The 25,127-nt window shown below is 37.1% G+C and overlaps 1 protein-coding gene across 1 annotated transcript; it reads left to right on the top strand.

Moving 5' to 3' along the window:
• The first annotated feature begins 1,188 nt into the window (after window positions 1-1,188).
• Window positions 1,189-25,054, top strand: TECTB (tectorin beta). The gene is made up of 10 exons (XM_074233711.1): window positions 1,189-1,389; window positions 2,204-2,394; window positions 3,758-3,900; window positions 4,004-4,076; window positions 12,399-12,502; window positions 12,609-12,692; window positions 15,986-16,148; window positions 21,165-21,234; window positions 21,802-21,834; window positions 23,253-25,054. Exons 1-10 carry the CDS (start codon window positions 1,314-1,316, stop codon window positions 23,327-23,329), a joined length of 1,014 nt encoding a protein of 337 aa, XP_074089812.1. The 5' UTR covers window positions 1,189-1,313; the 3' UTR covers window positions 23,330-25,054.
• The last annotated feature ends 73 nt before the right edge of the window (window positions 25,055-25,127 follow it).

Genomic DNA, 25,127 nt, shown 5'->3' with positions numbered 1-25,127 from the left:
GAAGCATAAATTGAGAGCTAGGGAACATCTTAGAGTTTATCAATTTTGAACCTTTCTTCTATAAACTGTTTCCCTTAGAGATTAAATGACTGATTTATCCAAGTCACACAAGTAGTAAATGGCAGTCATGATTGGAATCTACGTCTCCTGACACCAGGAGCAGCTAGGTAATTCAATGGATAGAGTATCAGGTCTGAAGTCAGAAAGATTCATCCTCCTGAGTTCAAATCCATCCTCAGATACTTACTAACTGTGTGATCCCAGGCAAGTCACTTAACCCTATTTCCCTTAGTTTCCTCATCTGAAGAATAGGTAGGAGATAGATATGGAAAATTACTCTACTATTTTTGCCAAGGAAATTCCAAACAAGGTCACAAAGTGTCAGACATAACTTCACAACAACATTTAAATGTGGAAGTCTACATCCAATATTTTTGAGAATCAAATTTTATGATATCCAGTTTTTTTAAGTTCAATTTTAGAGAATATGTTAAGTGATTCCTACCAATAAGTGAATTGGGGTGGGGGTAGAGTGAAGTGGGAGGGGACAAAATCACAACTGTCCTTTCCTGGACCTGAAATGAATAATAGTGTGTATAGAAATATTGTCGTTGTTGTTCAGTCATTTTTAGTCATATTCTCTACGATTCCATTTGAGGCTTTCTTGGCAGAGGTATACAAATGAACTTTCTCCTAAAAATTAATCCTCACTTTTCACATCCTGGGGTAGAAGAAAAAAAATATTTATTATTTAAGAAAACTCCATGACAAAATAACATGAAAAAGAAAGAATCCAGTTTTGACTGGCAGTAACGGAACTCCCTGTTTTATTGTTGCATGTGGTCCCCTTGGAGTTCTCTCCAACTTGGTTTACCCTTGTTCATTGTGACTTATCTGGATGAGGGTTTCTTTTTACACCTGCCTATATAAAGTGGAGAGAGCATTGAGTCAGTGAGCTGGGGGGGGAAACAGGAGTTGAGAAAGCAACAGACAGTGCTTCTGGGGTGGGCTGAATGAAGCAACGAGGCTTATGACCAACAGCATCTGAACAGCAGCTCCTGCCACTGATTTTTGGTATGATTACTATCTTAAGTATGTTGTATGTCTGTCAGAAATGATGGTGCATGGAATTTTGAGTCTCTCTTAGGATCTCTTTTTTTTTTCTGTGCAGATTGGGGTATGCTGTATGCTTCCCCTTAGTTGAAAATCTTCATTTCAAGTCCAGAATGATAATGCCCTGGACCCTTACAAGATTGTGACAGTCCTGCTTTCTTGGTTTGGCTGCCCAACAGTGTCCACATCCCAGAGAAGAGATGGTGATAAGGGTTTTTGTGCTCCTGGTCATCTTTACTGAGACATTGGCAGGCCCGTGTACCCCAAATAAAGCAGGTACATAGCATTTGGATAAAAAATTATCATAAAAATACTAATTCAGAATGCTACAGCTTTTTATGTTCGACAAAGTGCCTTTCTCAAAGTAACTTCTAAAGTAGAAAGTAAAAATATTATTATCCCCATTCTATACATAAGAAAACTGGGATAAAGTGAAATCAAGTGACTGGCTCATTGGTCACACCATTTTTAAATGTCAGAAATGAGGTCTTGAAACTCCAAGCCCAATTCTTTCCACTTGATGCTTCCATTAGATGAAAGGCTAATAAAATTGCTATCCTGTCACTTGTGTCCTTACCTTTATATAGTCACACTTTATTGGGCTGTTTCTAAGTCTCCCAGATACATAAAAAAAAGGAAGAGATTGACATTTTTTTAGAAAATAAGAAGATGAGCATAAAATAAGAGCTTTTGTCTGAAATTTAAAGTCACACAGCTTTTAGATTCAAGAAGGAATTTAGAAATCATCTTTTCTAATTCCTAATTTTACAAATGGGGAAAATGAGACCCACATTGGGTGATTTGCCCAATGCCAAAGAGTGAATTGATGGCAAAGTCAAGACTAGTATCTGGATTCTTAAATTCCAATTTAGTGAACTTTACACTACTTGATCTTGTCAATTCTCTCCAATCTCCTCTTTGGGCTTATATTATTAAGCTTTATTTATTCTTATTATTTAATTTTTATTTGTTGAAGAACATTTAACAATCTTTTCTGGTTTTCTTCTTTTAAATTGTCTGCAGTGGAATCAAAACACATTTTGGGTGTTCATCATTTCTCATTATCAACCATGCATGTGTTTCTTTCTAGATGTTATTCTTGTATTTTGCTATCCTAAAACCATAATCACAAAAATACCTGAGTGTCCCTATGGTTGGGAAGTTCATCAGCTGGCTCTTGGAGGAATTTGTTACAATGGAGTCCATGAAGCAGGCTACTACCAGTTCATAATCCCTGACCTGTCACCTAAAAACAAGTCTTATTGTGGAACCCAATCTGAGGTAAGGTCAGTCCATACCCTGGGTCAGTGAAGAAGAACACAGTATTTTTGCCAAACAAGATAAGCTTTTATAGTTATTAAAATGTGAAATCATTTGAAAAATGAATTCTCACAAAATACTGGACAATGAGTATAGAATCTTTTATTAAAAGGGAACTTTGAGATCATTTAATTCAATTATTTAATTGAATTTATGAGGAAACTGGGACTCAAATCACTCAGATGAAAGTGGCATGTTAATTTAGACTTCTTAACTCCAGTGCAATGTTCTTTCCTCTGTTCCAATCTGATAATACCTGGCTCATGGTAGGTACTTAATAAATATTTATTGACTATTTTTTATATACTTCATGGCCATGAATATAAGAATTGTCCTCTATTAAGCTTGAGAGAAAGGAAATGTTCTCTTTGCAGAGAACTTTTTTGTTTCTGAATCCCTTTGCCAGTCTAGGGAAGCCTATGGACCTTCCTCTCAGAATAATGCCTCTAAATGCATCAAATAAAAGATAAAGGAAACCAATTTATATTGAAAGAAGTCATCAAACATTTGTTTTAAAAATTCACTAATCCTAGGTTAAGAACTTCTACTTTATAGAAGGATTTACCAGATCAGAATGTTCTGTGCTGTAGAGTGGAATTATCTAGGAACTGTGCTTTTGTGGATTACAGAAACTCCCTCCGCCCAGGCAAATTACAACTTTCTTTGATTTAGGGTCTTAGAAAGTTGCCTATGCTCAAAGAATATTAGCTAGCTTGGAAATGCCAGAGATAGAAATGGAGAAATTCCTTGACTCTAAGTGCAACATTTTACCCACTAGAGTGCATTGCCTTCCTGGCAACACAATTAGGAATAACATGATAAAAATGTTATTTACTGCTATTTCTGGCTTACATTAATATAGCTCTTAAATATCTTACAAAGTTCTTTCATTGTAGCAACCCTGTTGGACATCACTGGCTCTGGGTTCTGAAGGTCAACCAAGGAAGCTTATAAAAGGGAAATTCAGTTAGTACTGGATAAAGAACCTGGACCAAATAGGTATATATGCAACAACACCTTGGAATATTTTCAGTTCTTAATTTCTGGGAAAGTCTATCAGGGGCTGCTCCAGGAATTTTGGCTCATATTATTCCAAACTGCTGATAAAAATCAAAGCCTTCCTTGTGCAAACCAAGAAAGTGATAGCAAACTCTAGAGTCTGATCTGAATTCTTTTTCCCCTTTGGTTTTTTTCACTTGCAAATGCTCTGTCCATTTAAAAATCTGTGGACAAAACTCTCTATTCATTCCCCCAACCCGTTCCTACAGCATCCCCAGGGGCACCAAGGAAACATGACCTTGTTTCTTCCTCTTTTTGACTCCAGTACAAGCCCCCTATCTACCATTTCTTCAGCCACATTGTGTCCAACGACAGCACAGTGATTGTGAAGAGCCAGCCAGTGAATTACTCCTTCTCTTGTACGTATCATTCAACCTACTTGGTCAACCAGGCTGCCTTTGATCAGAGGTAAGTCTTCTGGGCAAAGAGGACACACAGCATGCATGTACTATGGAGCCCCTTCCAATCTTGCATGTTTCAGTCCTTATGCAAAACTCTCTCCCCTTTCCAGAGTGGCCACAGTCCATGTCAAGAACGGGAGCATGGGCTCCTTTGAAAGTCAATTGTCTCTGAACTTCTACACCGTGAGTTTTCTCTGCTTACTACTTTTCGGTTACATTGTGATCAATATGAGAGATCCCTGGACTGACCTGTATGTATCTGTTCTTTCCCTCTTCCCTCCACTAGTCCTACCTGCTAGTTAAGGTTGAGACTCCAACATTCATTCAAGCTCTAAACTTCAGTTTAAATTAAGCAGCAGTTCAATTCTCGTGTTCTAGATTCATCAAATGTTGAAGGGGACTTTGGGGATCATCCAGACTCATTATTTTGCAAATAAAGAAGGAGCATTGAATTTGGAATTAGGATAGGGGTTCAAATCTCAACTCTGGTACTTACTGATTGCATGAACTTGAAAAAGTCAACTAATTATCTGCACCTCAATTTATTCATCAGTAAAAAGAGGGGTTTAGATGGGATGACTAGAAAGTCCTAAATGTAGTTGATTTATGGCAGAATTAGGTCTGGAATTTGGATTTCTTGCCTCTTAATTCCAAACTTCTTTCTTTCTTGCTTGCTTGCTTGCTTTTTTATGTGAAGCAATTAGGTTAAGTGACCTGCCTGGGGTCACACAGTAAGTGTTGTATCTGAGGCTAGATTGAACTCAAGGCATCCTGACTCCCAGGTCAGTGTTCCATCCACTGTACCACCTAACTGCCTTATGTTCTTTCCATTGTTCTATACTTTAGTCCCTTATATCTGAGAGCCAGGTTTTTATTTATGGATTCTGTTATTCAAGTCTTGTGGACTCAGAGCAGGAAGCTAAGAAACATTCTATTGATTGAGGCAAAGGGTACAGAAAGTGTGAGGAAGGAGTGAGTGTGTGTGTGTGTATGTGTGTGTGTGTGTATACATGTGTCTACATATGTATGTGGCTGTCCTTGCTGTATAGATCTTTTGCTTGGACTATAAAGAGTCTTTAATTTTCCTTTTCTGTTCTCAATTAATTGTAGATATTACTGGTGCCTTCTTAATGAAAAAAAAGTAGTCCCATTCAAAAGTCAGATTCAAAACCATTAGCAACAACTCTCTTTCCCCTTCTATCTGCATCTGTTTTTAATAACCTGTTTTGTGAGCAGGCTTATCATATGTATATATTCACATCCAAATACTCATGTATTTGTGTTTGCACATGCAATTACACACATATTTCACTAGGGAAATTCCAGGGTCTATCTCCAGAGAGATAGCCATAGAATCTTGGTGTTCAAAGGAACATTTGAATCATATAGTATAAAGCAGAATTATGCAGATGAATCTATGAGAAGAGAGGAGATTTGACCAGAGTCAAGAAAAGGATCCAGTGATTTTGTCTCCCAGTTCAATGCTCTTTCCCCTATGAACACAGTCTTCTGCAGAAAATTTGTCCCTAGTTAACAGCACATCATAATCCTGTAGGCCTTTCTTGACAAGCAGGCAATATTGGTCAATACAATGTGGGCTTCCAAGGCTTTGAAACAATGCAGAGACTAGGTGATGGCAGAGAACAAATGCTCCATCCATGTGGGATCTGGAAGAAATTCAAGCATGCAATGTATGTGTGTACAGAGAGGACACCAAGGAGAGGTTAAGCAACAGGTTATATTAGCTTCCCACTTTTTCCAGGAGTTTTTTTTAATTATTATTTTAATCAAACAAAATAAAACAAGGAACATTTGCTTACTTGGCAAGACTTTTAATGGAAACAATGACCATGTTATTAGGAAGTCTTCATCCCAGAGAATATTTTTCCTCCCTTCCAATTGGGTCTGTCTACCGGATCCCATTGTATTTACTTTATTAGGAGTGCAAGAACAGTGTACATGTTCTCAGCCCTCTTGTCAGGGCTTGTGGGGCACTCAATGTGTTCAATTTTTTTTAAGTTGCTTCATAATGGCCACCCTCAAAGGTGGGGAGTACCTGGATTGCACCTCAAGTCTGAACTCTAAGAGAGCTCCATGCATTCTTACTCTTGCTACTTTCCCACTCAGTGCTGCTCAGTCGCAGTGGGGTGGGTGCTGTTTAGCATTCCCCCAGAGCCATGAGTTTGTGGTTTGTTTCCAGGATCTGATTCAGGCAGTCATCTGCTGTTGGGGGCCGGGCTGGTTTTCTCCACTTCCTTAGAGATCATTCTTGAGTGTTGCTGAAGTAGCAACCAATCCTTGCATATATTTTCACCCAATTAACAGTTTAGAGGCCATGACCTAGATTGCACAAGGAAAACAACTCAGTAGCAAATTGCTCTGGATTCCTCAAGGTACCAAAGACAGGTATCCAATAGAGTATTTTTGTCCCTTAGCTTCCAAATTTGGAATTTTAGCAGATAGCTTTCAAGATTCTGAAGCCAAAAAAGAAAATTCCACGAAGGCTGTTTATCTACCTCATAATCTTTAACCACACAAGAAACAGGTAGGAGTAATAGATATAAATCTAATCCAATATGTATTTATTAAATCTCCACAATGTGTGAGGTGGAGAAGCAGCAGACACTGTGTATGGAGAGCTTACCTCAGAGCTGAGAGGTTGAATTCTGGTCTTTCCTCCTGATTATATAACCCTGAGCTGGACATTTAATCTCTCAATGCTATAAGACTATATAAGACTATGTAATACTGTAAATTGCTGAGAAGGTGCTAACACACATTGGTTGTATCCTCATCTGGGATTTCCATATGCCCGTGAAATCATAGGACCAATCCCCAATCCCTATTCCTATGTTCAAGGTACCATATTGAGAGTGGGAAAAAAAAAAGGATCCTGGCCCCAAAGAGCTTCTATTCTGCTCTGCTCCAGTAGAAATACATTTTGAAAAGTGTGTGTGTGTGGGGGGGGGTAGTTAAAGTCATAGACCCAAATACGCAGCCAATTGATAATCATTCTGGGCTCAGCTTCAACTTTATTCTATCAAACAGGTCATTCATTCAACAAACATGTATGGAGCATCTAATTTTGATAGAGAAACAGACAAGAATAAGACAGGTCCTCAACCTAAGAGTCCACAATCTAACAGGGAAGACAACAGAGATAGTCAGATACCTATAATATAGAGTAGAGTGTGAGGGTCTTAAAATGCTAAGAAGATGGTATTGATAAAGTACAAAGGGAGAGATCACTTCACTATAGAGGTACTGAAGAACATGTCATCAAGAAGGTAACCTTTGAACTGAGCCTTGCAGGGTGGATACGTTTCAACAAGTAGAAAGGTGGGAAGAAGGCATTTGAGGATTTTGTTGTTGAGCCATTTTCAGTTGTTTGACTCTTTATGTGTCTGACTTTTTGTGACTCCATTGGTTTACCACTCCTGCTCAAGTTCATTTATAGATGAGGAAACTGAGGTAAACAGGGTTAACTGACTTGCCCAAGGTCACATAGCTAGTAAGTGTCTCTGAGCCTGGATTTGAAATCACAAAGGAAAATCTTTCTGACTCCAGGCTTGGCACAATATCCACTGCGCTCCTTAGCTATCCCATTTCAGAATTAGGGGATGATATTAGGATAGATCAGAGGAAGGAAAAGGAGAAAGAGATGTTTTTCAATTAAGAATGTAAGTAGTACAGAAAGGGGAGTGATATGACTAGAAAAGTAGGTCAGAGTCATGTTTTGTGAAGAGCCTTGAATGCTAGCCTAAGGAAATTGGACTTTATTTGGTAAATCAGTACACAGATGATTTTTTAACATTTTGATTAGATCTGTGCTTTTGATAAGTTAAACTGGCAGTAAATATATAGTGTATAAGATTTAATGAAGAAGGACAGAGACTAAAGGAAGACTATAGTGATATAGGGTTAGTAGGGACTTTATAAGCAAATACAACTTCCTTATAATAAAGAAACTCAAGCCCAAAGGTGATTTGCTCAAGGTCACAGAGATAATAAGTTTCTGAGATGGGATGTGAACCTGGTTCTGCCTGACTACAAGTCCCATGCCCTGTTCACTGTACCATACAACCATCTAGCCAGTGGTTAAGATGAGGCTTTGAAGCCCAGAGGCATAATCATGCACAAAGAACAGAACAGTTGAACCTGTGGGAGCGGATTAAATAGCCCAGGGAGAAAACTTAAACAAGAAGGTCCAAGAACTAACTGCAGAATGAGAACAGAACCTTAGGGAATACCTATTAAGAGAATGAGGAAGGTAGAAAAAAGCAGTAAAAATGACTAAAGATGCAATTAGAAAGATATCGGAGAGAACCTAGAGTACATACAGTATTAACTGAAGTCAAGCCAAGGATAAAGAGAGTGAGGAGGGGATAAGTGATTTCAGTTTCCTCAAAGATATGAAGGAGGGTCGTAATTGAGAAAAGTGATTTCATTTAGTAATTTAGAGCTCACTGGTGACTTAAGACCGAATAGTCATAATAGAATGATAATTTTAGAAACTTTATTCCAAGATGATAAGTGAGATATTGGCTGTGAATTATCTATTTAAGAAGTCTGGCAATGAAGGGAAAGAGAGATAGGGGGATCTGAGTCCTGCATTTGGCATGAAATTGGACTTTAATCCCCATTTTTCTAGACCAATATACTTTCTTTTCCATTTTACCATCAGTTGATAATTAGTGTTAGTTATATGGACACAGAGATTAGAATGTTGAAGTTTAATGAATAAGTCAAATCACCATATAAACTTTCCAAAACAGCTTGAAATTTGTCTCAGAAATAGAGATACATTGGATCTTTGGCTTTCTGAATGGGTTAAAGATGATTTCCAGTCCCACAGTTCCTAGGTTCACTACTCTTTGCAAGAGCTTGGTGAAACAACTATAAACTCAAAGGATAGTTGGGAAAGAATCTTAGAAATTATCTTGGTCCACATCTTTTTTACAAATAAGGAAAACAGGACCTTTTTCCATCTTGTAACCCCAGATTCCCAATATAGTGTTTTGGTTTAATTCAACAAGCATTTATTAAGCACCAATTAGGTACTGGAGACACAAAGGTGAAAATGAAAAGTCCCCGAGCTCAATGAAGTTATATTCTACTGGGTGAAAACAAAGTTTACACAGGTAAACAAATAAATGCAAAATCTATTTTTAAAAATACAGTTTATTTTGAGTGAGGAAAGATTAATACTAACAACTGGGTAGGGGGAGAACTAAGGGAGGCCTTTAGTTGAAGCTGAGCCTTGAAGGGACTTGGGAGCTCTAAGAGGTGAAGGTGGAGATGAATAATACATGGGGCATGGGAGATACTATGCAGGATTGGTGGGATAGAAAGCTATGTACAGAGGCCATCTAGTAAGCAATTTGTCTGTAATGTAGAATGTATGAAGGAGAATGATGTAAATTCAACCAAGAAAGATAGTTTGGATGTCTGGAAGTCAAGGTAAAAGATAATTTGGACTCATATTGTACCGGACTTTTAATGCTAAATAAAAAAAGTTTCTATTTTTTAATCCTCAAAGCAATAGAGAGCTAGAGAAAGTTTTAAACAAAGAAGTGTATTTGTACTCTCTGAACCTCATGTAGTGGGTGTTTAATAAATGTTTGTTGATTGAATGTTTTATCTCTCCTTTAGGAAGATAAACTTGTCAGTTGGATTGAAGAGGGGACAGTCTGGATAAAATTACAAGGAAACTAATTAGGAGACTATTGTAATAGTCAGGGCTAGAAGTGATAAGCTGTATGTGTAAAGAGAAGGGACAGGTGAAAGATGTTGTGGAAGTAAAATTGATGAGTATTGGCAATTTACTGGAAATTAGGAGAGGTCACAAAAAATGAAAAGTCAAGAATAAATCCTGAGATCCAAACCTATGGTTTTAAAATAGGCAAAGTCCAAAGAAAATAGGCAGTTAAAGATAATTTTTTTTGATATATGTTGAATTTGAGGTGTCTATAGGACATTAAGGTAAAGATGTCTAGCTGAAAGCTGGTATTATAGAATTAACAATCAGTAAGTAGTTATATAGCAATATATAGATTTGGGAGTGATCTTTATAGAGGTTACAATTAACCTCCCAGAGCTGATTAGATTGTCAAAGGAGAGATTACAGAAAGAAAAGAAAAAAATAGTTCAGCACAAAAATCCATTTAAAGGAGACTAAGAGGAACCAGAGAGATGAGTAAAAGGTTAGAAGAGAATCAGAAGAAAGCAATGCCATGAAAAGTCCAAGCAAAGAGAATTTCCTAGAAGAGGAAGGAAAGGAGAGGTTGACAATATCAAACTGTAGAAATTTCAAAAGGATGAGAATTGAGAATAGGTCACTGGCTTTAGCATAAAGAGATCAATGATGATCCCCATAGAGAGTAATTTCAGTAATGTTATAGAATCATAGACTGAATTGCAAAGGGTTGAAAAAAAACAAAGAAGAGGTGAGAAAATAAATGCAAAAAGTTAGCATTTCTTTTTTTTGCAAGGCAATGTGACTAAGTGACTTGCCCAAAGTCACACATCTAAGTAAGTATTGTGTCTGAAGTCAAATTTGAGCTCAGATCCTCCTGACTCTGAACTGATGCTCTATCCACTGCACCATCTAGCTTCCCCTAGACAGCATTGTTTCTCCCTAGGTTTGTCTTTGAAAAGGAAGAGAGTTGTAGGATTATAACTTGAGAATATAGTAAAACCAAGTAAAAATTTTTTTTGCTTTTGTTTTGTCTTCAAGAAGCCTTGTCTTCTTGATTTCAAATCTGACCTCAGACACTTACTAGCTGTATGACCCTGGGCAAGTCAATTAACCCTATTTGCTTCAGTTCCTCACTGGTAAAATGAGCTGGAGAAGGAAATGATACTCCAGTATCTTCAAGTATCCAGTATCCTCAAAAAAAAATGAGATCATGAAGAGTCAGATATGACTGAAACTACTGAACAACAACAACAAATCTAGATGCAGCAAGAGAAGGAGTTAGTATGAGAGACTGAACATTAGAGGGATGATTTGAAGATCTGAAGGGTCCAGCCCAAGGAAGGAACTTTAGAGGATAGGTTCAGAGGCACAAGTAGAGGGGTTGTCCTTGAAAAGAGATTGGAGCCAAGAATGAAAAATAGATGATGTGGTGTGAAGAAAATCTGAGGTTTAAAAGTAAGAAGCAAAGGTATGCCATCAATTTCTTCTGTAAAGAAGGATTGAGATCACCTGTTAAGGTCATAGATGGGTGGGAGAAAGTTTGGACCATTGTGTGGGAAGTACAATAAGTAATCACAGAAGAGTAAAAGTATTAGCCTATAAAGGTAAGAGTTCAATTGAGATTAGATATTTGCCATAGATGTAGTCAGCATAACTTGGTGATTTTTTTCCTATTAAATTACTGATGTAGAAGGTCCATGGTAGGAGTAAACCAGGATTGGAATCTAGAACAGGACGGGCTTCAGAGGACAAGGGGCAAAGGATTCAAATATAGAGAACTGTATCAAGTTAAACTGATTAACTATAGAGTCAAGATTTAAAGGGAACAAAGTGAGACCAGCATAAGCAATGGCCTGAGAAAGAAGGGAGGGATGGAGTGATTGGAGTTTATGATAAGGACAAAGAATAGATTTAGCAGAGGAAAGGCACTGGGCTTAGAGAATAGAAAATTCTGGTCAGACAGAGCAATTCCAAAGTCATTTTTTATTTTGTGGAACACTTCTTGTCAATGATGAGATCAAAGGGATGATCATTACTGAGTAAGGGTGAGGTGTAATGATGATGCTGAAATGGCTGAAACCCCTAAGTATGAGGGCTGACACTGGAATGCAGAAGATGGGAACTATCTATTCAGTCATGTCTTCTTCAGGTGAAAGGGCTTGTGAATAAATGAAATTAGGATCTGAGTAGGGTAATATTTGGAAGACGTGAATCTTGAAGAAAAATGGCTTGCTAAATGATGGTGGCAAGGAAAGAGTCCAGAAGGAGCATAAATCTAGTCCTGAAAATGATAGCCAATGGGGAGTCAGGTTTCCTGGATTGAAAGGTGCATGAGAGGAAGAGATCTAATATGGCTAACAGTTTGTTAACAAGAGAATAGGCTTCCATAGGGTACAGTTAAAGGAGAAAAGAGATTGGGATTGGATAATTGATTTGCTAGGGGCCACAAAGATAATTTCTACTAATAATTCATTTATGCTCCAAATCAAACACCCATCTACCAAATAAAGGGACTGGACTAGATGACCTCAAAAATCCTTCCATGCTCATCTCTTTCTAATCAAATCATTTTCTTCATATAAATAGTTGAGGATTGTTTTGCCTTGCCCTGTAACTCAGCTCACCCATTGAAGGTAGCATAGTCCTTATCAACCCCACTGACTTCTCTGTAACTGGAATGGTGGTCCCTCTGTGTCCTCCACCAACTCTGCCCATCTCCCCCTCCCCCCCACCAACTGACCCCTGCACTGAGCCTAAACTGGGCAGTCCAAGGGATCATAATACTCAATATATATTTCTTTCCAAAGAATGCAAAGTTCTCCACTAAAAAGGAAGCCCCTTTCGTGTTGGAAACCTCAGAAATTGGGTCGGATTTGTTTGCAGGAGTGGAAGCCAAAGGGTTAAGTATTAGGTAAGGAAACTAGCTCCACTAAACTTTGGATTGAAAAAGAAAGCTGCTTGGAGCCCTGTCTGAGCAAAATCACTTCTGCTTCAATGGTCCTTTGTTTTCTTTTCAGGTTTAAGGTCGTCCTGAACAGCTGCTGGGCCACTCCTTCAGCAGATTTCATGTATCCCATGCAGTGGCAGCTAATCGGTAAAGGGTATGTACCCTTTCTCATGGTTCAGGGTTATAGGATGAGGTTTCCATCCTTTTTCAGGCTGGTTGGCTTTCACGCTTTGGGAGGTGTTAGGAAGAAAAGCTCCTTGGAGGTGCCTTAGTTAGACTCCCAGTTTCAAGTAAATGTCTAATTCACATTCCACCTGAATCAATTATCCATTTAGAAATGGAGGATTATAGCTTTGGAACTGCAAGAAATCTCAGATTCCAACCTTATTTTATAGATAAGGAAACTGAGCTCTAGGGAGGTTTATCCAATTGACTTATGCAAAGTCACACAAGTGTAATAATCAGATGTGGGCTATGAATTTGGGTCTCTGATTTCAGAATCAGTGATCTTTTCATGTGCATGTGAGTATGTATTACACAAAGGGAACTGGCAAGTGGAGGCTGGCAAAACGGGGACAAAATAAAAACATTAGCCTACATAAAACTGTAGTTAAGTATTTATATCCATTATATATCAAGATGTCCTGGGGAGGCAAGATAACTAATGGAGTAGAGTAGCCATGTAAATATTATTTCCAGGCAGAATGGAGGCATTGGTTCATATCTGAACAATCCAAGAGTTTTCTTCCTTCTGGAAGAGGCAGAATTTCAGGAGCAGTTTTTGATAGCTATTTGATCCTTATTGTTGATGGAATCTTTATGCTTTAGAGAAAATTATGCCAACTAAATGATTTGGAGGAGCCCAAAGCAAATTCTTTGCTACTATGTACTGGAAATAAGTTTAAACCTCTAATTCTTTCTCTAATTGCAGTTTCCAAAAGCTTTATACAATGAACCATAATTCTAAATTACTAAATGCATATTCATTTACCCTTCCTTAAACTGACTTTATTGTTTCTAAATTACAGATGTGCAGCATTGTCTATATCTGAAAGTTTCCATCTTTGAGATAAATTTCTACCATGCCTTCAACATTTAGCAGGGTTTTGTGAATATTCGGGAAATACTGATGCTGGGGACTCAACACAAAGCAACCAGAGACCAAAGTTAGAAAGTGAAGCCCCAGAAGTTTCCAAATATCATTTTTTTTCCCTCCAATTAGGTGGAAGAATTGATTTCTTTGACTCCTGGAGTGAGTAGAACAGTCAAAACATCAGAGATTTCCCTTCATACACAAATAAATCTAATATGATTTATTTTGTAATATTCATGTGACCATCACATAGGGCCCTAAGGCAGGAACATTTGCTCTGAAATACAATTATAGTTGGCTGGGAGGATATGGAATAAAACATTGACTGAACCTATTGGTCTCCAAGGAGCCCAATGCCAGGAAATCAGTGCCAAGAGGAACTAGGGCTGAATGATCTAAATATGACAATCATACCTACCCATCCATCATAGCCCTATTCCTCATGCTTCTTCCCTGCCCCCAAGTCTGTTTTTTCCACCAGCTCAAGTCATTACATGACATGAGGGAACTCATTTTCGTAAGCTATTTAAAGGACCTTCTTAGTTTCAACTAAGGATCTCAGGTTTACTGACCAACATGGAGTTGAATTTCACAACTCAGAAAGTGTCCATGACTCTACCGCTAGTCTGGAGCTAACACAAATAGAGGAACCTATAAAAGAATCTTGAATTACAGTTGAGACATCCCTCTCCCCTTCAGCTACTTGCCAAAGGTTGGATCTTAGTACTGGAATTTTCAAGCTTCTATTTCTTCTTTCTCCCAGTTGGACTTGGACCTAATGGACTAAACTAAAGTTCCTGGATCATTCCCCTAAGGATTATGGGATCATAGATTTAGAGATAAAAGGGGCCTTTGAGGTCATCTACTTCAACCCCTTCAGTTTAAAGGTGAGGAATCTGAGGTCCAAAGGTTGCCCAAGATCACACAGATAATGTCAGAGCTGGGATTCAAACCCATGGCTCTAAATTTAATGCTCTGTTCATTGTCTCATGCTTTTAATTTGACATAGAATGTCAGAACTGGAAGAGACCTTAGAAATTAGGTAGTTCAAGCCCCTTCTTTTAAAGATGAGTTAAATGAGGTCTGGAGGAGGGACACAACTCTCCTAAGGTCCTTTAGGATGTCAGTAACAGAAGTGTAAGAAATATCATAGTAGCTTTGCTTTCATTTGTGAACTTATTTGAACCAGATATATTGAGATGGAGAGAGTCAATCTGCAAGCTGCATTAACCCCCTTTTTTGTCCTCATAATGCTTTCAGAAGCAAATTGTCAAATACACTTCAGAGGACAAAAGACTCAATAGATTTCTTCTTCTTCTTCTTCTTCTTGCTTATCTATACACACACACACATACACACACACGGAATCTCTGTTCAAAGAAATAACCAATCTTGTGACTAATTTTTTTATTTGATATTTGGAGAGGCAGCACAGTATATTGGATAGAGAGCAAATTATGTAGATGGAAAGCCTGGGGTTCAGGTTATTCCCCTGATTCATTAAGAAAGTCACTCAACTTTGTAATTCACCAGGTCATTCTCCAAGACTGTTTAGAGCAATTGTTTAACTGCTTTGGTAGAGAAAGTTTCCTTCTCAGCAATTCCTAATATACCATTGAGATGAAAGGTTATAATCACCTGTCCCAACATATATAATATATACATTTATGTAAGTATATATATATATATATATATATATATATGCATGATTGTATGTCTAAGGGGAGAAAAAGTAAGAGAGAGAGAGAGAGGGAGAAAGAGAGGGATAGAGTAGGAGAGATTGACGAAGGGGAGAGAATTACAGAGAAAGGGATTGAATTTAACTGTATCTGAAACATTGCATATACTGTCTATACAGACATGTGGGCTAGTTTTGTGAATCTGATTTTCTTCCTTTTTTTCTTTGCTCTGCCAGGAGGGAAAGAACCATATTGGGAAATGAAGGTTTTATATATATATATTTAAAGGGGAGGAAACTGAAGGATGGAGCTGAGCCAAGTAATCCTGCTACCTAATGACAAGAATTATGAGTGCACTTGCGGGGGGGGGGGGGGGGGGGGGGGGGGGTGGGACTAAAGATCTGAAGCTTCACTGGAAAACTCTCTACTAAAATCCCTTACATGTTGGTGTGCCTGGTTGATTGGATTAGGGGATTTGTGGAAAACTCTTTAAAAGGACCACTGCTGTGTGAGTTTGTTCTTAATCCATCACTAGGCTGGTGATCTGCATGGACCATAATACTATGGACTCAAAGGAACCCCCCATTTTACATAATCACATCACCTTGGGATACCAAACCAGGAATCAGTTAGATAGCGGTTCCTTGGTATGTACTTCTCCTTGTGTGTTTTCAGATGCCCCACTGATGAAAGTGTTCTGGTACATGAAAATGGCAAGGATCACAGAGCAACTTTTCAGTTCAATGCTTTCCGCTTCCAGAATGTGCCTAAACTTTCCAAGGTTTGGCTGCACTGTGAGACGTTTATCTGTGACAGTGAAAAATTCTCTTGCCCAGTGGTAAGTCAGTCCTCTATTGATCTTCAGAGAGTATTTCTACTTGCTAATGTTACACAGTCAGATGCCAACTTGGAAGGAGTCCAATACTTGAAGGTCTTTATTTTTAACCAGGGAGGATTTAAAATGGAATGCTTGTAGGTCCATGGAAATTCTTTCAGAAAGAAAGAGCATGAGGTTAAAGTTGAGGAGACCTTAATTGCCACTAACCTCAATTTAACCAATTAAAACTGAGTCTTAGTTTCCTCATTTTTGTTGATGAAGATGGTAGTAGTGGTGTAAATAATCTGAAGTATAATTTGTACATGAATAAGAATTTTCTCTACTGCACACCTGAAAAGTCAACATCTATCTTCTATCTGAAGATCTCTGATAAGGAAGAACCACTACTTCCTGAAAATCTTTTGTTCTTTGAAATAGCTCTAATTTTTAGTAACGTTTTCTATATACCAAATCTAAGTGTGCCTTTTTACAACTTTCCCCCTTTACTATTAGTTCTGTTCTATAGTTAAGCAGATCTAATGATTATCTCCAATTTGTAATAAATTTACAAACACATATATGTATATATGTGTGTGTGTATAAATATGTATAAATTCTTATTTTCACATTTCAGCTCCATTAAACTGAGTTCCTCTAGAGCAGGGACTGCCTTTTGCCTTTCTTTGTAATAGTGCTTGGCACATTGTAGGAAATTAATAAATGCATATTAACAGTTTGACTAAAAATTTTTTCTTGACAACTCTTAGAATACTTGGAGATAGCTATCATATATCCCTTAAGTGTTTTCTTCTCCAGGCTAAACACACCTGTTTATTGTCCGGTACCAGTATTTGCAGACCTTTGGATTCTCTCCAACCTACCAATGTCCTTTCTAAATTCTACTCCACACATTCTGTGATCTAGTTATCCCAGACTACTTGCTATTCCTTGAACCAAAAATTCTGTCTCTGTCTCTATGCCTTTGTGCTGGCTGACCCCTTGGCTAGAATGTTCCAGTCACTCATTTCTATTCCTGGTTTCCCTGGCTTTGTCAGGACTTGGTTCAAGTCCCTCCTGAAGAAAACATTCCCTATTCCCAGAGTTGCTAATCTATCCCCTCTCAGATTGCATTCCCTCCATTATGTGTATATTTAACATGTTCCCAGTTATTTATATATTATCTCCCCTGTTAGAATATGTCCTTAAAGACTCTTTTGCCTTTCTCTGTGTTCCCTAATACTTATTGTCCGACACATTGTTAAGCCCTTAATAGATATTTGTTAACTGTCTATATCATAGTACAGTGTATTGTAGTGTAATATAGTATAGTATAGTGGAGTAGAGTAGAATATATTCTATAGACACCACTATGGCCAGATGGATAATCTGCTTTGAACTCATATAAAACAATCTTAAAAATCTTAGGACAACTTTTAGCTATTAAATTTAAGCACTAATTTTGGGGGGTATTCTGTGTTTAGAGATTTCTTGCTAAGGAAACTTGCTAAGATTTTGATGTCTCAATTTTCCTCCTTCCTCCTTAAGGAAGTTCCTGTAAGCTAAAGTTGATGACTTTTTTTGACTCTCATTAATAACTAAAACTGCCCAACAATGGAATGAACTGTCTCTGATTGAATTCCTGGTCACAAAAAAATTCAGATAGTACTAAGATGACTGGAAATTATTTCTCCTGTGACCTTGTTTGAACTTGTTCCATCAAGAAATAGAATGTGAAGCTCCAGACTTCTCTTGACTGGTTTACTTGGAAGGAAAAAATTAACCTAGGTCATATTTTGCAGGCATGCTTTTTTGAAAGTCATTGAGATCAAGGTCAAAGTGGGCATAAATCTTGTTTCCTAATGGTCCAAATACAAAGCTAGTACTATGTTCCATGAGAGTTCATTTACAAGTTTCTCCTGAGTCTGGAAGCTAAAATAGGCACAAACTCAGCAAGAAATCTCTTCTTCAAACTTTTATCTTTTTCTTTCAAATTAGAGAGAAAATATTGGGATGCATTGGAATACAGGAATATTGGATCTTCAAGGAACTTTACAGATCTTTGAATTCTCTTAACCCTATTTATTTTACAGTTGAGGAAGCAGAGGTGAAGAGAAGTAAAGAGACTTTCATAAGATAACAGATATGATTAATAACAAAATCAGGACAAGAAACCCAGTTCTCCTGGATTCAGTACAATGCTTTTGAAGCTATCATTTAAGGGGGGGAAAAAAAGCTCTGACTCAATTTATTTAAGTATCCAATTTAAAATTTCATATTATCAGATTGAGAGGCAGTATAGACTAAAGGATAACATTCCACACTTGGTGTAAAGAAGACCTTGGTTCAGAGTGAGCCTGCACAGGTCACTTAGCCTTTGACCCCCTCCATCAACACCATAGGAACTCTCTGAGGCTAAGGATTGAAGTTTCTGTGTGCTAATAGAATGTATTAGCTCACTGGGCATTCCCTACAAACAATGAAATCCCAGACCCATACCAAAAACAAAAATAAAGAAAAATATATCTGGGACACCACTAAGCAAGATATTGCCTAGTATTAATCTCCCGGAGTATGCAAAAGCAAGAATTGATTAGTTGATCCTAAAATGAATAACTTGGGGGTGGGATAATAAAACTAAATATAAGCTTTGGAAATGCCCTAAATTCTGTATCACCTTCTTCTTCTTAGCCTCTCCCTCACACAACACCCCCACCACCTCCAAAGAGAATTAGTCCCTCCCTAACACTGTCTTCCTTATGAAGCAGGTCTGTGGCACAGGCCTTGAGATAGCATTGAAAAGCACTTGCTGGAGCATATTAAACTAGGATGGTAATTGTGAAATGAAAGTTGTGATTTGAATGAAACCATTAGTTTCTGCTCTCTTTTTTACTTCATTTCCCCAAATGATCTTTTTGTTTCTCCCTATTTACTCCTGTGACTCTCCATAGACACTGATTGCTTATAGTCATACAAAATATTTATAGACAATATCAAGAGCTAAGAACATAATACCTAAACTTGTTTTTCAATGGATGGGAGGAATTAAAAATTAAACTATATGGAAAATACTCTTTTTGAGTAGTTTTGATTTAGTAAATTTGAATTAGTAAATATTGACTATTTAAAACCATTTACTCAGGAAGCATTGATAGAAAGTCTAATGTAGCATTTCTCAAATTTGGACCCAAGGACCCCTGAGGACACCTGAGACCTTGTCAGGGAATCCTTGAGTTCAAAACTACTTCAAATATATATCTTTGTGAGGTCAAATTTCCTTCATACATTTAAACCAAAACCACATCTCAAAGCAGTTTTGCTTTATTCCTTTAAGCATTCTAGGGGTGGCTACCTGGTGCAGTGAATAGAGCACTGGCCCTGGAGTCAGGAGTAGCTGAGTTCAAATCTAACCTCAGACACTTTCTAATTACCTAGCTTTGTGGCTTTGGGCAAGCCACTTAACCCCATTGCCTTGCAAAAACCTAAAAAAACCAAAAAAAAGCATTCTGTAATTTGTTCAGACATGCTCTCTTGTTTTAAATCAACTTAATGCTTAAAGATGTCTGTGGTAAAGAAAAAAATAATAGGCAGATATGAGATTTTTAGGTGTCTTCTATTAAGTTAGATAATATATCTTTGCAAAAATATGAAAAACCATGCCATTTTCTCACTATTTTGTGGGAAAGTATAGTTATTTAGATAAAAATATGTAATGTTAACATGTAATGAGTTTATTGCTTTAAAATAAACTAATACTTATCTTAACATCTTATCACGTTTAATTTCTACTACTGAATATATCAGTAGACAAAGTTCATATAAACAAAAGCTATTTGGAGTCCCCAACAATTTTTAAGAGTGTAAAAGGATTCTAAAATGAAAAGGTTTGAGATCCACTGGTCTAACATGTATAGAGAAAGCACTGGACTGGGCTTTTTCCTCAAAGATAAAATGTCATCAGTATACAACATTGTATCTTATTAGCTCTGCCACAAAAAGTCTCAAGAATGTCCTAAATGTTTTCCCCAGTCTTTAACTCTTCCTAAGGTGAGAATGACTCTTCTCAAGGGTCAGAAATACTGAACATTGTGAACAGGATTTGAAGTCAAGGCTCTGGTTTTGAATCCCTTGCAACCTATGTGACCTTGGACAGGTCAATTCAATTTTATGGGCATCAGTTTGCTCATCCATAAAAGGTGGGTGCTGGATTAGATCAGCTCTTCTATTGGTCTGACAACACTCTTAAAAAATGATTGCAGACCCTCAAGAGCTTGCATGTGGATCATCATCCATTAATATTAATCATATTTTAAATTAAAATGTCTTAATAGTCTTATGAAAATAGTTTTAACCCTGTGGACTCCCTAACATTGCTTTTCTTCTTGTATACTGAATTAAAGAATTGTTCTTATTTGGAGATTACTTTGTAATGGAATTCCATTTTTAAAAATGCTCAAAGTTCAAATCAAAAGAATGCATGTTTTGTTCTGCTTGTTTCTTTTCTTCCTTCTACACCCAACTACCCCACAAGCTTGGTTATTTCACTCTTTATGGCATAACTAAAACACTTAGGTTTATGGAAGAAAATTATGTGCAAGAAAAGTGGATATCAAAATAAGGAATTGTAAACACCTTGAGGGCAGGACCTGTTTTCATTTTTTGCCTTTGTATTCCTATACAGTATATGACAGAGTAGTATTTGGTAAGCATTAGATCTTATTGAATTGAATTTGCTACTAGCAAGGACATGTGGAAGACCAAGCTACTACCTAGCACATGATTCATCAAATGAGAAAAATATCTTTTTTAGGTTAAAAAATGCCTAGAAAGTAAAATTTTAATTTTAATAATTTCATTTTTATAAATAATTAATAAATATTTCCATAGGTTTAAATTCATTTTCTAAGCTCTCTGCTCTCTTTTCTTCGCATTTTTCCCCTCTCTCTTCTCCTTACCTTCTCTTTTCTTCTATTCTCCTTCCCCTCTTCTCCCTCCCATTTTTCTCTACCTTCTCCTTCCCCCACCCCATTTCCCATTCAGAATTGTGACAAAAGGAAGCGCTTCCATGAAGAGACTGGAGGAGTGTTAGTTGTGGAACTTTCTATCCGTAGTAAGTACTTACTTATGACTTACAAACAATCTTAGGTCATTGCTGCTTATGCTGTGTCTGAACCCAGAAGAGGGAACATTTGGGTTAGCTTGTCAAGCCAATTCTGGTATTGGATCTGGTCTTTTCCTCTATTGATGGCAAATTGATACAGGCTAATGCCGAATCAATTCCCCATTTACCGTTGCCTGTAATGATCAGCATCATCTCTTGAGATCCTTCATTGCATACCAAAGCTTGAAACCTGAGCTTAAGAAGACATTTTAACTCTTTCAAGACTGACACTTAATATCTTGGTATCTATGAACATTGTATATAGTGTGAGCTTAATCAATGTTGATTGAGTGAATTGTTTGAGGTTCTATCTAGTTTATAGGATATATCTGTTCCCTAAATACAAATTACATGGAGAATATGAAAGTCCTGAAAGCCTGAAGTACATTTTTAAAAAATGAATATAACATATAGCCTACAGCTTTCACTTTTGCTCAACACATTATGTTGTGGTACTTTTCCTATAGAAATCTTTGTTTATTAAAATTACTATTGTGTTTTCTTTACTTAATATAGGCCGAGGTTTCTCCAGTCTTTATACTTTCTCAGGTAAGAAAGTGCCAGATTTTAAAGCAATTGGGGTTCTGTTTGTTTGCCACAGACAAGAAGCCTAAGTCACTTAGATTTGAGTGACTTACTAAAGTGACTTACTAAAAATGAGACTTCATCTTGGTCCCAATAAAGTCTTCAAGGACTAAGAATTAAGTTCTTTTAAAAAATAAATTATGATTTAGTTTTAATTTTTTTAAAAAATATTTTTAACCAGCTATGAAATTTGCTTCTTTGGGGGAAGGAAGAGGACAAAGGGGAGCAGGAAGAAGACAGAAGAGGAAGACAGTGGGAGAGAAGGAGGGGATGGAGGAGGGAAGGAGAAGGCGAGAGAAGGGAAAGGGAGATGGGGGAAGGAGGTGGGGGAGGAGGAGGAGGAGAGTGGGAGGAGAGGAGGAGCTAGAGGCTAAAGTGATTTTGAGCAGTTACCAAGAGGAAGTTTTAACTGCCAAAAACCTTGTTCTCTGGAGCACTCACCTAGTTGAGAACTATTTACATTTCACTAAAGGTCAGACATAGACATCAAATAGGGGACTTTTAATTCTAATTCCTGTTTATTATTGATGTGAAACCACTCGAATATTCTAAACATACAACATTAGTTTGATTTCTGTGAATTGTGATGCCCAAAAACTTGTATATAAACTGATCTTTTTTTGTAAAACCCACCCAACTTTTCAAATATTAGAGGAGTTGGTTACTCAAAGGAATCCTAGGAATTAGTGCATCCTTTCTTGAAATAAATAATCATCTCCTATTTTAGGATTTCTAAGTTTAGACTCTAATGTAATTAATCAGTTGTGTATCTGCATTACAATTTGTTGAATCCTTGTGCTTACCCATAGTTTTAGGAAGAATAGTTGATGGAACTCAGTAGATTTAGCCAGGAAAAAAAAAACAAAACCACTTAGAGCATGAAGAACAAAGGACTTGGGGAACATAGACAAGGGAAGAGACTGTATAGTTATAGAAAGTAGAACTAGGATCAATGAGTAGAAGGAACTCCAGGACAGATATAACAAGAATTTTCTAAAAAAGAGTTGATCCCAAATACAATGAACTTTCTTGCAAATAAAGAAGTGAGTTCTCTGTCACTAGAGGTATTCAAGCAGAGAAGTGAATGTCCTTTACAATCCCTTCTAACTCTAAGAGTTTATAATTCTAATAAGATTCAACTTTTTAAAAACAAAACAAAATCCCATCTTAGATTTTTTAGAAACCTCCTTCAGGCTTGACTCTAATGTCCATTAGCTGGTTTCCATTACTTCACTTTGTTGCAACAATTAAGCCCGTACCCTCCCCTCCCTAAACTCAGTTTCCCCTGTAAAAAGAAGAAAGCTGAACGAAATGCTTTCTGAAGCTCCATCTTACCTCTTTTTTAGGGGTTCTAAGTTTTTTCCCCTGTGGTTTGTTTGCAGAGATTCTCTATCACCTGGTCTTCATGCTTGGCTTCTGCGCTGTGATAGGAGACCACACAGCATCTATGAACCCTTAACCCAAGATCATCCTTTGCTGATGACAAACTCATATTCATTCCTGCTGTCAAAAAATTCATTTATTAGGAAAGTGATTACAACTTGGGCGAGTTTTTTGCTTCAGTGATTTTTCTAAATTTTCTAGCTATGTATAGTTTTTGTTTATTTAGTTGCTCTTCCCCAATTTCTGTCTTGTCTGTTGCTATTTTGAGAGAATTGAAAGGGGTTTTCCTATTCATTCAGTTTCTCTTCCTTTAATTTAGAGTCTTTTTTTCCCCTCCAAATTTAAAAGTCAAGGGCTGTAGCAGAGTCCTTTGAAAAATATGCTAAAGATAACAGTTCACTGGCCAAACAAAACTGACCTTTTGAAGGGGAGTTGAAGGCTTTTCATTATGAGCCAATCCTAGTGTAGAATGCCTAAGAAAGGTCAGTTCTTGATAAACATGATTCTCCCTATGCAGAACTTCCAGGCTTAGGCATCCAACCCCTGAAATAAATGTGACAACAGAGTGTGAAAGTTAATGGGCACTATGGGAAAAGGAGGAATCTCCGGTCTTTTTCCAACTTATTCATGAAACAAATTTGCAGTCTCTGGTCATGGTCACTTAAAAAGACTTCAAGTACCATCAGCAAATGATTCTTTTTATTATGCTAAAGTAATATAGCATCTAGCATGGTAAGCACTCAATACTTATTTGCTACTCCAAATGAAATAGGAATAGGAATATTTACTGCACACTTGGGTATACAAAGTGCTTTCACCATGCCCCAGCTCATTTGTGAAATCTGAAACCCCAGACAACACCACACACACACACACACACACACACACACACAATCTTCCAAAAACAAGTGAACAGTTGTTGATTCATCAGTAGGAATTTATTGCAGTAACTATTTAAGCAGTCCAACCTTCAGTTCAAACCACAGTACCCAAACCCATTTGGGAAGTTTCAGTTCTAGCAGTTCCATTTTTCACTAGTAAAGGAACACAGGAGAAAAGCATTTTATTCTAATCAGAAACTTCTTGGCTAGTAAATAGTAAATTTATATTCACATTTCTAAGAATATAAATCTTTTGCTAGCAGAACAAATCAATATCTATGTTCAGTCTGGTTTGTTTTATTATAAAAATTTTACAATCCTGTATATCTGCTATGTAATAAAAAGTTTCCTAAAACAAATAATTTGTATCTGCTATTTATGACCTAGAAGCATCATTTTTGATAACCAATTCTCTAACATGCCCAGGAGAGTCTACCCTAATTTCTTTTACTTGCAAATATACAATAGACCCACATTCATTCAGCACTGTGACCTATAAAAGTCTGGGTTATTTGCTGTCAGGGAAGTAAAGAATCATATCTGGAGAAACAGTGATTTAGTCAACTAGAAATTATAACATGACTAGAAATCTGTTTGACTCTGTTTTTTTATAATCATCTATATCTGAGAATATTAAAGAAAATATTCCCCAAAAGACTCTCCTATCACCTCCTGAGGAATAAATAAAAGATAGAAAATATAGATAAAGGCAAAAATGTTTTCTTCCTTGTTTACAACTTGTAGAAGAAAAAAGGAGCAGGACATCAGATGTGGATTTTATGGATAATCAAAATCCCCAGGGTAAGGAAAACTTGGAAATTAAAACAACAATAGACTAAAAGAGGAAAGAATAGATCAGCTCATTTTTCAGGAGGTTTTTCTTGATTCCCCAGCTGCTATTTCTGTTGTTATCAAAATTAACTTTATTTTGTACACACTTATATGTGTACATACAACTATAGTTCCTTTCCAGACAGGTATGTTTTATTTTTG

The sequence above is a fragment of the Macrotis lagotis genome, chromosome 4 (genome assembly GCF_037893015.1).
Source record: "Macrotis lagotis isolate mMagLag1 chromosome 4, bilby.v1.9.chrom.fasta, whole genome shotgun sequence".
NCBI classification, from domain to species: Eukaryota; Metazoa; Chordata; class Mammalia; order Peramelemorphia; family Peramelidae; genus Macrotis; species Macrotis lagotis.
Note: the sequence above shows the minus strand (reverse complement) of the source record. Positions and strands in the feature narration are given on the sequence as shown.